This window comes from Trichechus manatus, unplaced genomic scaffold (genome assembly GCF_000243295.1).
Source record: "Trichechus manatus latirostris isolate Lorelei unplaced genomic scaffold, TriManLat1.0 scaffold00005, whole genome shotgun sequence".
In the NCBI taxonomy this organism is placed as follows: Eukaryota; Metazoa; Chordata; class Mammalia; order Sirenia; family Trichechidae; genus Trichechus; species Trichechus manatus.
In genome coordinates, this window is record NW_004443941.1 from 18,566,776 (window position 1) to 18,583,554 (window position 16,779).

Sequence of the window (16,779 nt, forward strand, 5' to 3'; positions counted from 1 at the left end):
AAAAATCATAAAAAAAATATTGAGTCTGTATTCTTGACTAAGTTATTTAGGATTAAAAACTATATTAATACTATAGTATTAAAACAAAAACCTGCTGAATATCACAGAATCCTGCAGAGCAGTACCCAACTTTCTCCCTTGAATGGGGTGTAAGGTCAGAGTGGAAGTGAAATTGAAAGATGAGGCTTTTGATAACTTCTCGGCAAACAAAGGAAGGCTCTATGGTTCCCTTGGTGGTCCAGAGGTGCCCCACTCACCCCAACTCCTGTCCCCTAGGGTTTACTGAAAGCTGAGTGAGATAAAGCCCTTCCCAAACCCTTTTTCTGATCCCTTGTCTTCTAGGGTCTTCTGGACAATGGTTAATCCCAGGCTTGTGTGGTCTGGGTTGACTTGACTTCATCTAAATTTCTACCCATAAGACCAGAATGGGTTCTGGCTGATCATCAAGTGTGATCTGTTCCTAAAAAAAGACATGGACTTCCCTTCATTTTCAACATTTACAGAGCATAGCTAACTTGATCAAAAACCAAACCTGTTGCCATTGGGTCAATTCTGACTCGTGGCATCCCCATGTGTTACAGGGTAGAACTGCTCCATAGGATTTTCTATGCTACAATCTTTACAGAAACAGATCATCAGGCCTTTCTTCCATGGTGTCACTGGTTAGGTTCGAACTGTCAACATTTAGGTTAGTAACTCATCAAAAAACCCATTGCTGTTGAGTCAATTCCGACTTATAGCAACACTATAGGCCAGAGTAAAACTGCCCTATAGGGTTTCCAAGAAGCATGTGGTGGATTCGAACTGCCGACCTTTTGGTTAGCAGCTGAATGCTTAACCACTGCAATACCACGGCTCCTTTAGGTTAGTAGTCAAGTCAGAGAACTTACAGCTAACTTAACCAGAATTTAACGTGTTGACTCATCTAGTGGCAGAAATGAGAAACTGCAAGATCCATGATCTTTGCTTTTGTACTCTGGATAAGTCGCTTGCTTCAAATTCCCCATATCTTTCCCAAATAGTAAATAAGAATCATTTCTCAAAGTGCTGTGTCAGCCTAATATGTAAGCAGATACAGTTCAAACATAAAAGGTAATGATTTTAAAGGAAATACATAATGATGTAATGGATTTGCAACGTTCTGAAAAGTATAAGGAATTTTAAATATATATTACATTTACATTTTTAGCCATAATATTGTAGCCATGAAGATGGGGCGCTAGACCATGTCAAGGCTCCTTTGAGTCCTTTGATTTATGGGGGGAATAAAGACCATGAAACAATTATTCACATGGAAAGAAGTATTTCTAGAAAATAAAATTCTTTTATATTTTATTGCATTAAAAGATACTGAGGAAAATTTAGTCCTGCTACAGAAGGCAATGATAATAGCAATACTTTGTTCCAGGCTCTGTGCTAAGTATCTCACATGCACTCTCTTTTAGCCCTCAGAGAAACCCTCTGAAGAAGAGTTTTTATTCATTTTGCTCTTGAGGAGACAGAGGCATGTGAGATAGAGTGACTGTCTAAGATCACGTATCCAGAAAGTGGTTGCCCTGAGATTTGAACTCGGGCAGTATGCTTTTAATCTCTATAATAAACAGTATTTTAAGTTAAAAAAATGATATATTGTTAAAGCTTTTTTTCCCCCTCTCTTTTCTTTTAAGGGAATACAGATTCTAACTCTTTTTTTTTAATTGTACTTGAGATGAAGCTTTACAGAACAAAGTTGTTTCTCATTAAACAATTAATACACATATTGTTTTGTGACATTAGTTGTTAACCCAACGACATGTCAACACACTCCCCTTCTCGACCTTGGGTTCCCCATTACCAGCTTTCCTGTCCCCTCCCGCCTTCTCGTCCTTGCCCCCGGGCTGATGTGCCTATCTAGTCTTGTTTTGTTTTATGGGCCTGTCTCATCTTTGACTGAAGGATGAACCTCAGGAGTGACTTCAGTATTGAGCTATAAGGGTGTTCAGGAACCATACCCCCGGGGTTTCTTCAGTCTCTGTTAGATTAGTAAGTTTGGCTTTTTTTTTGTGAATTAGAATTTTGTTCTACATTTTTTTCCAGCTCTGTCCGGGACCCTCTACTGTGATCCCTGTCAGAGCAGTCAGTGGTGGTAGCCAGGTACCATCTGGTTGTTCTGGACTCAGTCTGGTGGAAGCTGTGGTAGTTGTGGTCCGTTAGTCCTTCGGACTAATCTTTCCCTTATGTCTTTAGTTTTCTTCATTCTCCCTTGCTCCAGACGGGGTGAGACCAGTGGAGTATCTTAGATGGCCGCTCACCAGCTTTTAAGATCCGGGATGCTACTCACCAAAGTAGGATGTAGAACACTTTCTTAATCAACTGTGTTATGCCAACTGAGCTAGATGTTCCTGAGACCATGGTCCCCACAGCACTCAGCCCAGTAATTCAGTCCCTCAGGGAATTTGGATGCGTCTATGGTAGGTTCTAATTCTTAAGGGGACATTAAAAAGTAAATAAATACATAAGCAAATAAATAAATAACCAATTTATCTCTTTAAGATTAATTAATTAGGGTTAATGGATCTAAGCAATTTAGAAGTTCTGCTCCAACGTAGGAGTCTGATCTATAGATACAATGTCAAACACTCGTAAGATGGTCTTTGGGAAATGCGAAACGAAAGAAGAGGGTAACATACGTTAGTATAAGCACTGACATTCATATCCGCGCAATAGGTTGCTAATCTTTCCAAACTTAGTGTTGTCCATTCAAGTTTCAAGGAGAAGAAATGTACAAACCATTAATGATGCTCCATAATAATGTGCAACAAATCGAAGTGTCTTGCATATTATCTTTCTCTTCTCAGAGTCAAAATCCTGGAAATATGTTATTAAAAAGAAAGAAAACTAATTGAGAGAACTATATCTGCAGCAAGAAGATGCAAATGATTAAATGTAAAAATAGATTATTTCTTATTTTCTGAAACACACTCTGAGGAGCAGTATTCCATTACCTTGATATTTGTTTCTGTGGAGAGTAGAACAATAGCTTCAGCCTTCTATAGCTACAGCTACCAGATTTTTCTTTGTTTAAACACTTGGCTCAATAGAACTCAGATATAAGCACACATTTAATAGTCTAGAATGCTCTAAGGATTTTCTGACAAGCAAAGATAAGAGGAAACTAATTTTCTTCAATTTAAAAGTTGGGGAGTAAGTCCTATCCCTCTGTGACTGGGTTAAAGATTCATTCTAAATCATCTGCCTCATCATCAGTCTAACCACTGTTTTTATGATCCTTTACCTTTCTTCTCTTTCCTAACCATACTGTCTTTTCCAAAATCTGTAAGATGTGTGACCTCTTGACCTATCCCTCCCAGAGTCATTTTTCTTATTTCTTCATTACTTTTATTCCTTCCCAATAAAGCATAGACATGTATGTACAACAAACTCAACTGCAAGTGGAAGAGCCAAGGGCTTACCTGAAAAATATCATATTTACTTCCGATTATAACCAGGGGTATTGGAAATGGGTCAATCAATTCACGATCCTGTTAACAAATGTAGTTCATGGAATTTAATATAATTGTGTAGTGCTGTATGCTCAGCAATTTCTATTTACTTCCTAAAATATATCATTTGTAGTCTCTTCATAGATGTTGACTTTGTTTTCTTGACAAAGAGTTCATTCCAATATTTGATTTTCACTTCCTCAGATGTATCTCTAAAGTATAAAACTAGAAATAGCAATTCCCTAAATTACTGTGATATTTATTCTTTTTCTTGTTCTCTTTTATTTTCTCATATAACATGTCATCTTCCTGTTTTTTTTTTTTTTCTTCCTATTTTGTATTAACTGTTTATTGCAATAGCATTTCTACTGCATGGATCTGAACCATCAAACTATTTGTTTTGCTCCAGTATTACCGATGTAAAACACATTTACATAAACTCTGGGCACTATAAAATGCTGTTCCTAGCACGACATTCATATTGTGTTTAAAGGACTTGTGGTACCATCATTGCAACTTTATAATCTAATCAGTTGTCAGATGATCAAAAGATATTGAATATGTGACAGACACTAGATGAATGCAAACTACAGACTGATGGTGAAGGCTGTTCTAACTACTCCTTGCTTAAATTTGTAGCTTCTTCTAGTCTCTGCCACACCGCTTTCGTACAGTCTGGTTTTTTATCTTCATTTTACAAAGATTATAAAATCAACATCAAACTACTACTTTAAAACTCTATATCTTTTGATTGGTGTAATATGCCATAACAATCACAGTAGATGTCTTAACAAGAAGACATAGAAATCTTTTTCTTTGTTTTGCTCTTAGTGAGGTTTCATTAAATTGCTGTAATTTTCCAGTGAACAGGTTCATCTACATCAAATGAATTTTAAGTCATGCATAAAAATCTGAAGAAGTTGTTTACGATGTTCTCTTTAACTATGTATGGGGCTAAGGATTCCAGGAATAATCCCAATAGCAACTCACTGGATGATCCTTCTGCAGATTACTCCATATCTTCTGTCTCATTTCAGAAGCTGCTTTAGAGTTTGTCTTTCCCAGCTTCATTATCACTTTATCTATGTGGCTTTTTGTGACTTGCAACAGATTTTCCATGGTGGGCCACAGGTCATTAGGTTTTGAAAGATCCAAAACAAGAACAACAGAAAACGTCCTAAAGAAACAAAAACATCTTTCAAAAGTCTCCAAATAATTATCATTCTGATATCCAGCACACTGAAACTCATTATCTTAGAATAACAAAACTATCATTTAAGGGGGGGTGGTGGGGAGAACCAAAGTTATAGCTTTATTTATTCCAATGCTTTTCTCTAATGATAGGCGAGTATTGCAACTTACAGTGGCACTGAAGATCCTGTCTGAATAAATCAATCATAATCCAGTCCAGTAGAGACTCTGGGAGGAGTTGGATCCAACAATACCACGTTTAGATTCAATTTGACTGTGTGCTCCAAAGAAGGGAAATGGAAATAATAGCAACAGCAGCAGCAACACCACCACGTGAATGAGAAGGAAATAGATTTACTGACGGACCATGCTAGGGAACTACCTCACTTATTTAATCTTTACAACAACTCTTCTAGAAGATGTTATTATGTCCATTTTATGGATTAGAAGCCTGAGGCAGAGATTTGTATAACTAGTAAACTGTAGAGCTGGTACTGAGATCTAAAGCTATATGTCTTTCTCCTGTTCTGTGCTACCTCTCTGAAAGCATGCCTCAAGCCCGCAAATGCAGCCTCACCATCACCACATGGATGTGTACTCATGTTCATGTACATCAACATAAATCTAGGTTATTTTAGCAAATGGTCATAATAAGTAAATAGTGCCATTATCATGGGCCAACACATCCTCGGTCAACAGGACAAATATTCTGCTAGTAGATACAGCAAGATATCATCATATATATGCTATCTAGTTATTTTACTTAGTTCAAAATTAAAGCAAAACAGTAACTAAATTCTGTAATGTTGGTTTATATTCAGAAAGTAGTCTTTTCAACACTAATTATCAAGATTTGCTATAAAATTACTATGCTATTAAATTGTCTAGCCAATCATATCTTTGTCATTTTAATAGGCTCATAAATAGTTTTGCTTAACTGTAAAAATAATATAGCACAGTGTATGCATATTAAATAATAAGGAAACTAATTTATTTTCAGAATTTAAGTATGGCTGGTACTTGAAAAGACAAAAAAAAGATGACTATGGTTTAGCTTTTAAAAAGAAGTCACCTTCAATAAACAGAGCCATGGTCATGCCCAATAGGAGCAGAGAATCAACCCACATCTTTGGAAATCTAAAAATATCCTCTGCTATATGGTCACTGTGAGTCAGAATCGACTCATTAGCAACGGGTTTGGTGTTTTGGTTTGGTCTGCCATGGTGACCCTCAACCCCCACATGCCTCCTCCTACCTGATTTGACATTTTCACTGTCAGAGTCAGTGCTCAGGTTTAGAAACATGGCCTCTGAAAAGCTACTGGCAAAATACACATTCAGTATACCAGTGGGTGATCCTGACTTTTTTCGTTGGCTTCTCCCCCTCCTATATCATCATCAACTGAATCACCTTGTAAGGTAAGGAATGGATTTTTTAAAAAGTGCTTTGCAAAGAGAGAAGGAAAAAAGCTATGGCAAGAATAAGCCCTGGGTAGCTCACCAGGATGTGACAGGAAAGGAGGAAAGGCAGTAGGAAGGGACTAGAGCAGGAGGTGCCAACTGCCATATATGGAGGGAAAACCCAACCCAACCTATTACCTTCGAGTCGATTCTGACTCATAGCAACCCTACAGGACAGAGTAGAACTGTCCCAAAGGGTTTCCGAGGAGCGGCTGGCGATTCGAACTACAGACCTTTTGGTTAGCAGCCTAAGCTCTTAAGTATGGCGCCACCACGGTGCCACATGGAGGGAAGGACAGGGGTGCCTGAAACAAATCAGGCACTCGGGGGGTCAGGCGGAGCCAAGGTAAATTGTGTCTCTACCAAAAAATTTTGCCTAGAACTGTTCCTATTAATTAACCCTCATTTGAGAATTAAATAAAAATTACTATGCAATATACATAAACCAAGAGCAAACCAAAACCAAATCCATTACCATCGAGCTGATTCTGACTCATAGCAAACCAAGAACATTTCACACTGTAGTCTCAAAAATGTTTCCAATGAAAAGTAACTTTGTTTTAAGCAAAAGAGAAATGGATTACTCAAATTTTTTCCCAGTATATTGGAAATTTTTTTAAAACTTTCATAATGGACTTTATTCTTACACCTATTAATAATTTCGATGAAATAACTGTGTTCCAGGAAATGGTGTCATAACCCTTTGAACGGCATTCTTCAAAGGAAAAAAAAAAAGGTCAAAAAAATAAGAAAACATGGGCATGTCTTATTTTAAGAGAAGCCAGGTAAGCATGCCCAAGATCATGTAATGAAATTATTACTTACATATAAAAGAGGACACTGTACATTATAACTAGGAAAGGAGTTTTAAATTTCTATAAATATCCACCAGTCTCCAAAGAACTATGCCCAAATAGTATTAGCCACAATAAAATTTCCATTCTTTGATGTGGACAGTTGACAGCTCCTCAATTTTACATGAAGTGTGAACAAAAGCATCTTTACAGAATGTTTCCATGGTGTTGATCCGTAAAATACCATCTAAGCAAACACAGTGTGTCTGCTCTACAAACACAGTCTGAGGACAACTCTAAGGCCTCTCCTGTAACCGCATGCTGATGCTGCCCCTGGGTTGACCACTGGTTTCCTAATATAAGCTCTTCAGTGGTTTTAAACAATGATTTAATCCACACATTTCAATCCCAGGCGCCTGTCATGGTTTGAACTATGTCCCCCCAAAAATGTGTGTATCAATTTCGCTAGGCCATGATTCCTGGTACTGTGTGATTTTCCTGTATGTTGTAAATCTGCCTCTATGATGTTAATGAGGGAGGGTGGGTGGCAGTTGTGTTAGTAAGGCAGGACTGGGTCTACAAGACTGGACTGTGTCCTGAGACAATCTCTTGAGATATAAAAGACAGAAGTGAGCAGAGAGACAGGGGGACCTCATACCATCAAGAAAGCAGTGCCAGGAGCAGAACGCGGCCTTTGGACCGGGATCCCTGCACTGAGAAGCTCCTAGTCCGGGGGAACACTGATGAGAAGGCCGACAGAGACTGAAAGCCTTCCCGTGGAGCTGACACCGTGAATTTGGACTTTTAGCCTACTTTACTGTAAGGAAATGAACTTCTCTTCTTTAAAACCATCCACTTGTGGTACTTCTGTTATAGCAGTACTGGATGACTAAGATGGCGCCACTTTCCAGAAATCTAGTTATCATATCAAAATGAGCTCATATCATAATACTCTGTAGACCATGGAGTGAATTCAGGATAAGGTAAGAGTCTGAGGTTGTTGTTTAGGTTTTCTCATGTCCTTGATGTACATACAACCTTGGGCAAGATACTCATCTGAGCTCCAGAATTGCAAATAGGCACTATAAAAATCTTTACCTCATAGAGTTCCTGAAAGATTTATATAAGATGCTGTATGTAGAGCATATAAAGTAGTAGGCCCAGTGCCAGGTACTCATATAGAGCATTCCATAAATGGAAGTTGCAGCTGTTATTTTTTTAAATAATATTTTATTGTATTTTCAGTCAAAGTGTACCCAGCAAAACAGGTTTCCATTCAACACTTTCTACATATTGTTCATTGACAATGGTTACATTCTTCACATTGTATCAACATTTTCATTACTTCCATCCTAGTTGTTCCATTTCCATTAACCTCATTTTACAGCTCCCCCAACCTTCTCATCTATGCTTTGAGTTACTTGTTGATCATTTGGTCTCATATAGATGTTTTTTTAAAAGAGAGCAGTACTGAAGAGTGATACTCATTTCACTATGAGTTAACTGCTATTTAGCTAAAAGGTGATAGTTTGAGGGGATAGTTTCATCTCAAGGCTTAAAGAATATCTCAGAGCAATAATCTCAGGGATTCCTCCTCTCTCAGTGTGTCTAGTAAGTCTGGATTTTTTGAAAATTTGAAGTTCCGTTCCACATTTTTCTCCCTTTTTATCAGGATCCATCTATTGGGGTCCTAATAAGAACGTAAGGTAGTGGTGGCCAGGCACCATCTAGTTCTCTTGGTTTCACAGTAGAAGAGGCTGTGGTTCAAGAAGACAATTAGTCCTGTAGACTGGTTCCTTCTCTGAGTCTTGAGGTTCCTTTTTTCTCTTTTGTTTCAGACAAGCAGAGACCAAGAGTTGTATCCTATGTGGCCACTTGCAAGCTTTTAAGACTCCAGATGCTACTCACCATGCTAGGATGTAGAACATAAATTTTATGGACTATATTACGCCAATTGACCAAGTTGTTCCATGAGACTATGACCCTAAGTCTTCAAACTAAGAAAACTAATTCTGTGAGGTGATTGGTTATGTCTAAGAAGTATCAGTTTCTGTGACCCTTATTTGTTTTATTATATACACACACATATGTATACATATAACATATATACACATACATGTATTTTGGTTGTTGTTACCACAAAATTATATATAACATAGCATTTACCAAAACATCTTCATGTGTATGTTTGTGTGTGTGTCTGTGTCCAGCTAGTGGCATCAGTTACCCTGATTAAGCTGTGCACACTTCTCCCACATTCAGTGCTACCTTTCCCATCACCAGAAATAAAAAGTGACTACTGCCTAGAGAATGAATCCCTCCTCCCCCTTCCTCCCTCTAACCACCAAATAACATTTTTTAAAATTTATTGTTGTAGTTTAAATGAAGTTTACATTTCAAGTTAGTCTCCCATACAAAAATTTATACATTTTTATGTCACCCCAATTGCTCTCCCCATGCTGTGACAGCACACTCCTCCTTTCCACTCCTGATTCCCCATGTTCATTCAACCAGCTCCTAACCCTCTCTGCCTTCCCATCTCACCACTGGACAGAAGCTGCCCGTTTAGTCTCTCGTTATCTACTTGAGCTGAGAGGCACACTCCTCACGAGTATCACTTTATGTGCCACAGTCCAGTCCAATCCCTGTCTGAAGAGTTGGCCTTGGTAATTGTTTTAGTTCTGCACTAATAGAGAATCCAGGGGCCATGCTTTCTGGGGTTCCTCCAGTCTCAGCCAGACCACTAAGTCTGGTCTTCTTACTAGAATTTGAGTTCTGCACTCCACCTTTCTCCTGCTCCATCCGGGACTCTCTGTTGTGTTCCCTGTCAGGGCGGTCATTGGTGATAGCCGGGCACCATCTAGTTCTTCTGGTCTCAGGCTGATGAAGTCTGGTTTATGTGGCCCTTTCTGTTTCTTGGCCTAATAATTTACTTGTGTCTTTGGTGTTTTTCATTCTCCTTTACTCCAGGTGGTTGGGACCAATTGATGGATCTTAGATGGCTGCCTGCAAGCTTTTAAGACCCCAGATGCCACTCACCAAAGTAGGATGCAGAATTATTTTTTTAAAAAGCTTTGTTATGCCAATTGACCTAGATGTTCCCTGAAAGCATGGTCCCCAGACTCCTACCCCTGCTACTCTGTCCCTCAAAGTGTTTGATTGTACTCAGGAAACTTCTTAGCTTTGGTTTAGTCCAGTTGTGCTGACTTCCCCTGTAGTGTGTGCTGTCCTTCCCTTCACCTAAGGCAATTCTTATCTACCATCTAGTTAGTAAATAACCCTCCCTTCCCACCCTCATAACCATCAAAGAATGACCTAACCACCAAATAACACTGGTTTCTGAATATACAGCTGTTCTTGTCATTCTATAAAAGTGAGATCATACAATATTTGTCCTTTTGTGATTGACTTATTTCGCTCAGTATAATGTCCTCTATAATGAGTTGCTTTTTATCTTCATAGCAAATGGCAGTTTAAATTTTTTTTTTTTTAAGATAAACTCTTAAAACAGGGACTCAGATCACAGGAAATGTTCTATTACATATTAGCTAAGGTCTATGGAAACACTCAATTTATCTATAGTCGTTCTACGGAAACACTCAATTTATCTATAGTCGTTCTACGAGCAACTATTTTCAAGATAAACAGTATCTAATAGCAAGCATTTGGCAATACTATTTTCTCAAGTTGCTGGGCTTTGTCCAACACAAGGAAATTATGTGTCAAACTAATTCCAGTCAGTTACATTGAGAGTGAAATGTTTTCCAGGAATTCTTTAACTATTCAGCAAGCCACACTGGATCCAGGCCTATGGCTCCCTTTCTCTCTGTTTTTGAGAATCGTGACCTCTCCTCTCCCCTAAAGCAGTCCCAGCTGCTCTGCGTCCAGGGAGAAAAGACCAAGCTCTCACAAAGTGAGGTATTAAAGAAGCCTTGGAGAGATTTGGATTCCTGCAGAAACCACAACTTCTATAAGCCTTGTAAGCTCAAGGAAACCCTGGTGGCATAGTGGTTAAGAGCTACAGCTGCTAACTAAAAGGTTGGCAGTTTGAATCCACCAGGTGCTCCTTGGAAACTCTATGGGGCAGTTCTACTCTGTCCTATAGACTCGCTATGAGTCGGGATCAACTCGACGGCAATGGGTTTTGGTTTTGTAGGCCCAAATGCTCTAGGGCCTAGAAAGCCGAGTGAGGTGATGTAACAAGGTGATGTAACAAGCCAGAGCCAGAGGAGGAAGCAGCTCAAACCCTGTAAGAACTGGCTCCTGCGTTTCCACTTCTTTGCCTCTGGCCGCCCTAACTGGCAGCTCTGTTCCTTCAGGCTCCTCCCGACCTCACCTTCTCTTCTCAGCCACACCACCATGAGCTAGCCTAACTCCCAGGCAGCTTTCCTTATTTGTCTCCTTTCAAAGGGGACAAATGAAAAACTATATAACTGTAAAGTTCCACGTTTCTGAAAAATAATGACATAGGGAAATGATGGTTATAAGTCAAAAAGTAAGATCTAAATGTGATGTAAAATGTCCCAACTCTGTACAAAGTATATTTATAAACACTGAAAAGACTGAAAGAAATAACATGACATGTTAATGGTGGTTATTTTTTACGTGATTATGGGCGCACTTACTTTCCTTGAACCTTTCATATTCTTCCAAATTTTCTATATGAGTATATGTTACCTTTGCAGTAAGTAAAAGGACAGGGAATTATATTTCTTTAAAAGGAAAAACATCACTGGATGAATAAAACCACTATCATCTGCATCCAGCTGGTTATGGAAAAACAATTACTCTATTGACAAGAAACAATTGATATGCGAAGGCTCTTAAGGACCTAAATTTGACAAATACTTGCCAAGCCCATTGCATTTGGTCTGTGCAGCAGCAAGTCTGTGTTAAACTCTGACAAGAGTAAGATATTTCAGATTCTTAAACTTTTGTTTTCCTTGGCTGAGGCGGGTTCCCAGGAACACTGGGAGAAATGTCACAATTTTTCCACATTTGATTTAGCCAACATGTGGGAGTCATTGTCAGAAAGACACCACCAAAGGGTTTTGAGGTTTTCTCTGGGGTCTTATTTCATTAAGGTCAGCAACAGCGAGACTTTCCCCTTCTCCAACATATAGTATTCCCCTGGGTGAAGCTCTAACAGTATCAATTAGGATTAAATTCTAAGGTAGACTTACACTCAGTTGAAGAAAAAACTTATGAAGAAAAAACTTAAAGAGCTGAATTACTGCACAAGGAGATGGGTACTGGAAAGAATTATGTGTTTCAAATTTATTTTTGCCAAATGAATTCACTGCCCAAGTGTTATTTGACATATTTTTTGTTGTTGTTTGCAGGCTTACAAAACATGTTACTAGTTGGAATGCCAGCAATCTCATTTTAGCATAGACCAGAAACGTGGTCCTTTTAAAACCTCTTTGAAAGCTTTGCAGTTTAAGCACATAGAAAGGAAGTGGGTACACGCCTTCAGCAACATAAAACTGCCCTCTAAATTCTGATTCACAAAGGTCTACTCATTCATCCTGTGGACACTACCGTGTACTTGCAACTTTCCTGGGAACTGGCTCACTTACCGTAAGGTGTCACTTGTGATTGGTATGGTGATTAAGTCCAATAAAGAGGTTCCTCCACCCAGTTCCCAAAAGTGAGCAATATGTTTGGGCTGAAAAAAAAAGTTTTTATAATAAAAAACTAGATTTATCATTTAAAATGCTTCTAATACTTTATTAGCACCAAAAAAACCAAGCCAAACCTGTTGCCATCGAGTCGATTCTGACTCACAGCGACCCTATAGGACAGAGTAGAACTGCCCCACAGAGTTTCCAAGGAGTGGCTGGTGGATTCGAACTGCCAACCTTTTAGTTAGCAGCCAAATGCTTAACCACTGGTGCCAGCCAGTAATAATTATGGATATAAAATATCACAGTTCTCAATAAGACCTCCTGGTTTCACTGTCCTATCCCTCAAAATGCACTAAAGCATCTACTTCAGAGAACATTAAGAATATATTGGAGGAAAACAGTTTGGCAGTTCCTTAAAAAGCTGAACACAGAACTATCATATGACCCAGGAATCCCAATCCTAGGTATATACACAAAAGAATAGAAGGCAGGAACACAAACAGAAACCTGTACACCAATGTTCATTGCAGCACTATTCACGATAGCCAAAAGGTGGCAACAATTTAAATGTCTATCAACAGATGAATGGATAAACAAAACTACAGTGTATGTACATACAATGGAGGATTACTCAGCCAGGAAATGAAGTCCTGATATATGCTACAACATAGACAAACCTTGAAAACATTATGCTGAGTGAAATTAGTCAAACACAAAAGGACAAATACTACATGATCCCACTTACAGTAAACAGGTAAACAGAAATCGAAGCTTTCAGTGGTTACCAGGGGGTGGAAGAGAGGGGAAGAGAGGGAGTTATCGTGTAGGGGGTACTGAGTTAATGATGGTGGAATAATTCAGAAAAGGACAGTGATAAGGGTTGTACAACAGAAAGAATGTAAATCAATGTCACTGAATAATACATGTAAAAATTGTTGAATTGGCAAATGTTTTGTTATAAATATTTTTACCACAATAAAAAACTATGTAGAAACAATATTTATGAAAGGAAAAGATCTATTAAGTGCAAAAAGCTCTTACAAGTCCAATGTGAATCCATTCTAGTAAAAGAACATACATAAATATAAGTGTGTGTATGTCTGTGTGTGTAAGAGAGATGGCTAGGGAGTGGAACAGACAGATGTATGGATATACAGCAACATATTAACTCTGCAGTAATTTCTTCCTTTTTACTTGTTTAATTTTAATGAGTACATTCAAATTAAAAAGATAGGTTAAAAAAAAAAGAATATATTGTCACTTTCATCCATTATTGGTGGGATTGTAAAATGGTACAGCTGCTGTTGAAAACAGTTTGGCGGTTCCTCAAAAAGTTAAACATAGAATTACCATGTAACCCAACAATCCTACTCCTAGGTATATACCCGAAAGACTTGAAAGCTGGGACTTGGATACCTGTATGCCAATGTGCACTGCAGCATCATTCATAATACCCAAAGGGTGGAAACAATCCAAGTATCCATCAACATATGAATGGATAAACAAAATGTAGTAAATACACACAATGGAATATTATTATTCAGCCATAAACAGAAATGAAGTCCTTATACATGATAAGATATGGATAGACCTTGAAAACATTATGTTGAGTGAAAGACACAAAAGGTCAAGTATTTATGATTCCACTTCTATGAAATTTCTAGAACAGGCGAATGAATAAAGGACTGAAGTCTACTAGTGCTTACCAGCAGCGGTAAGAGGGGGAAACGGGGAGTTATTGCTTAATGGGTACTGAGTTTTTGTTAAGGGTAATGAAAAAATTTGGAAACAGACAGTTGTGATGGTTGCACAACATGGGGAACGTAACTAACATCACTGAACTGGATATGTAAAAATGGCTGAAATGGCAAATGTTCTGTTATACAGTGAAATCTGTGAGAGCCAGAACTCGACAGGACTGCCTTGTTTTTCGGGGGTCTCGCAAGTTTTCTGACTTTAACAGGGTACACTCTTACCACTTTTTTATTGCTTATTTTAGTGGGAAATATTTGAGTTTTCCTTCTCTGATAGGTTTCTGCCTTACACAGGTTCTGGCTTTTGCAGGTTTTACTGTATATATTTTATCACAATTTAAAAAAAAAACAAAAAAAGAGAATATGTTGTCCATATGTGTACATAAGTGCTCTAATTCCAGTAATACCACACTGGAAGAAATAAACAGTGCCCAGTCTATAAATGTCAGATGTAGCATACACTTACTCAAATTTTAAATATAATCAACTAGCAGAACACAACTGGTATTATCCTTATGAATTTTTTTTATAATTCTAGATAGAAATAAAACAACTGAATAGAAAACATCCTGATCTAGGATAGGAATCTCACAAAATAAATTCTACATACAAGTATGGTACCAACATGAGAACTGGGAAGAAAAGATGGTACTCTTGGCTACAGATCAGTGTTCTCTGAGCAAAAGTATAAGCCAAAGATCTGGCGTGACACCGCGGGAGATCTGATAGGCTCCCGCTGACAAAAACAAGTGGTTAGTTGGGGAACAAGAAGAGACTAAACCGTTCCCCTTTCTATAAAACCAGTTGCCGTCAAGTTGACTCCAACTCATGGCGACCCCATGTGTGTCTGAGTAGAATTGTGCTCCACAGGGTTTTCAATGGCTGATTTTTCAGAAGTAGATTACCTCAGAAGAGATCCGAGGAGCCTCTCGGTGGACTCAAATCTCCAACCTTTTGGTTTGTAGCTGAGCGCATTAACTGTTTGCACCACCGAGGGTCTCCTCCCTTTCCATGCTGTTGTTGTGTGCCATTGAGTCAATTCTGACTCCTATCGACCGTATAGGACAGAGCAGAAATGCCCCATAGGGTTTCCAAGGCTATAAATCTTTACAGAAGCAGACTGCAATACCTTTCTCTCATAGAGTGGCTGCTGGGTTTGAACCACTGACCTTTCTACTAGCAGCCAAGCTCTTAACCACTGTGCCACCAGGGCTCCTCCCTTTCCATAGGACCCCTTGAATGATAGGAGACTGAAAGAGCTAGGCAGCCAAGTAGCTTGGAAATAATACCACCTATTCCAAGAGAACCTTCCTAGACTGCTGGCCAATAGCATCTTTCTTCCAGCCCTGATGCTGAGGAGCCTTCAGGCCACTTAAGTTCTGTATGGAGCTGACAAAGTGCTTCCATAGAGAACTCTTAGGGAACATTAAACCACAGAAAGACACGAGGCTTCCAGAACGAACATGAAAAAATTCAACTTGATAATACAAAGTTCAGAGAAAAAAAGTATGTGAAGAATCATGTGGGCTTTTATGAATCTGTTACCACGAACCTGGAAGAGACAGATGGTCATTAAAGCAGGTTTTAGATGAATATATGTACATACACACTTATATAGATATACACACATACATATTGCATTTTTGACAAATTCTCATCTCTTATAATTAATCACTAAAATTGTTTTGCTATTGATATCTGAATTACTAAAGTTTTTGGGTTGATAATTTTGCATTGGAAAGTCACTCTCAATTCACAATTTGATGAAGGGAAATTTTTAGAGCTCTTCTGAAAACTTAAGCTTACGAAAACAGTCTCAAAGTTTCCGATGAAAAGGATAATTCCATTTCTGGGCTAATTACTCATGTCAGTTCATGTGAGTCATAAAAACGCAGTTCTCCTGCATCTCAAACATATTCTGTTTTTTCTTTTCTTTCTAATTTCACAGTTTTAATAAACAACTTTTGCTGGTGAATACAGGAAGCAACAGGCAGTTTTAACTCTTTAAAGAGTCTAATGATCAGACATTTAGACTAGATCAGTCTATAAAAATTTGCCTTGAAATGGACAAGTGAAACTCTGCTGAAGATTGTTCTTCCATAGACCTAAGTTTAAGTAATGACCTCTTTTCATATGACAATTCCAAAAAAATTTAGGATTTTTTCCCCCTAATATACACTATAAACTCCCCCTTTATCCTGAATAAAGAGCCCTGGTGGCGCAGACAGATAAGTGCTCGGCTGCTAACCGAAAGGTAGGCGGTTGGAATCCACCAGCTACTCCGCAGGATAACGATGTGGTAGTCCGCTTCCATAAAGATCACAGCTTTGGAAACCCTACGGGCAGTTCTACTCCTATAAAGAGACACTACACAAGTGAAAATAAGTTTGTAACCAACTAGGGTCTTGAAGCTGAAATACAATTTACAGCTGTATTTATAAAAATGCTAATAATTTAGATTTTGAGCAGTA

The 16,779-nt window shown here is 38.4% G+C and overlaps 1 protein-coding gene across 1 annotated transcript in view; it reads right to left on the reverse strand.

The window, feature by feature from the left end:
• DYNC2LI1 (dynein cytoplasmic 2 light intermediate chain 1) overlaps positions 1–16,779 on the reverse strand; it is a 54,666-nt gene that overhangs the window by 25,862 nt on the left and 12,025 nt on the right. The window contains exons 5-8 of the mRNA XM_004369512.2: positions 12,507–12,595; positions 4,473–4,659; positions 3,453–3,521; positions 2,770–2,847 (exon numbers count right to left, since the gene is read on the reverse strand). Coding sequence (XP_004369569.1) covers positions 2,770–2,847; positions 3,453–3,521; positions 4,473–4,659; positions 12,507–12,595 — 423 coding nt within the window. The remainder of the gene's footprint in view (positions 1–2,769; positions 2,848–3,452; positions 3,522–4,472; positions 4,660–12,506; positions 12,596–16,779) is intronic.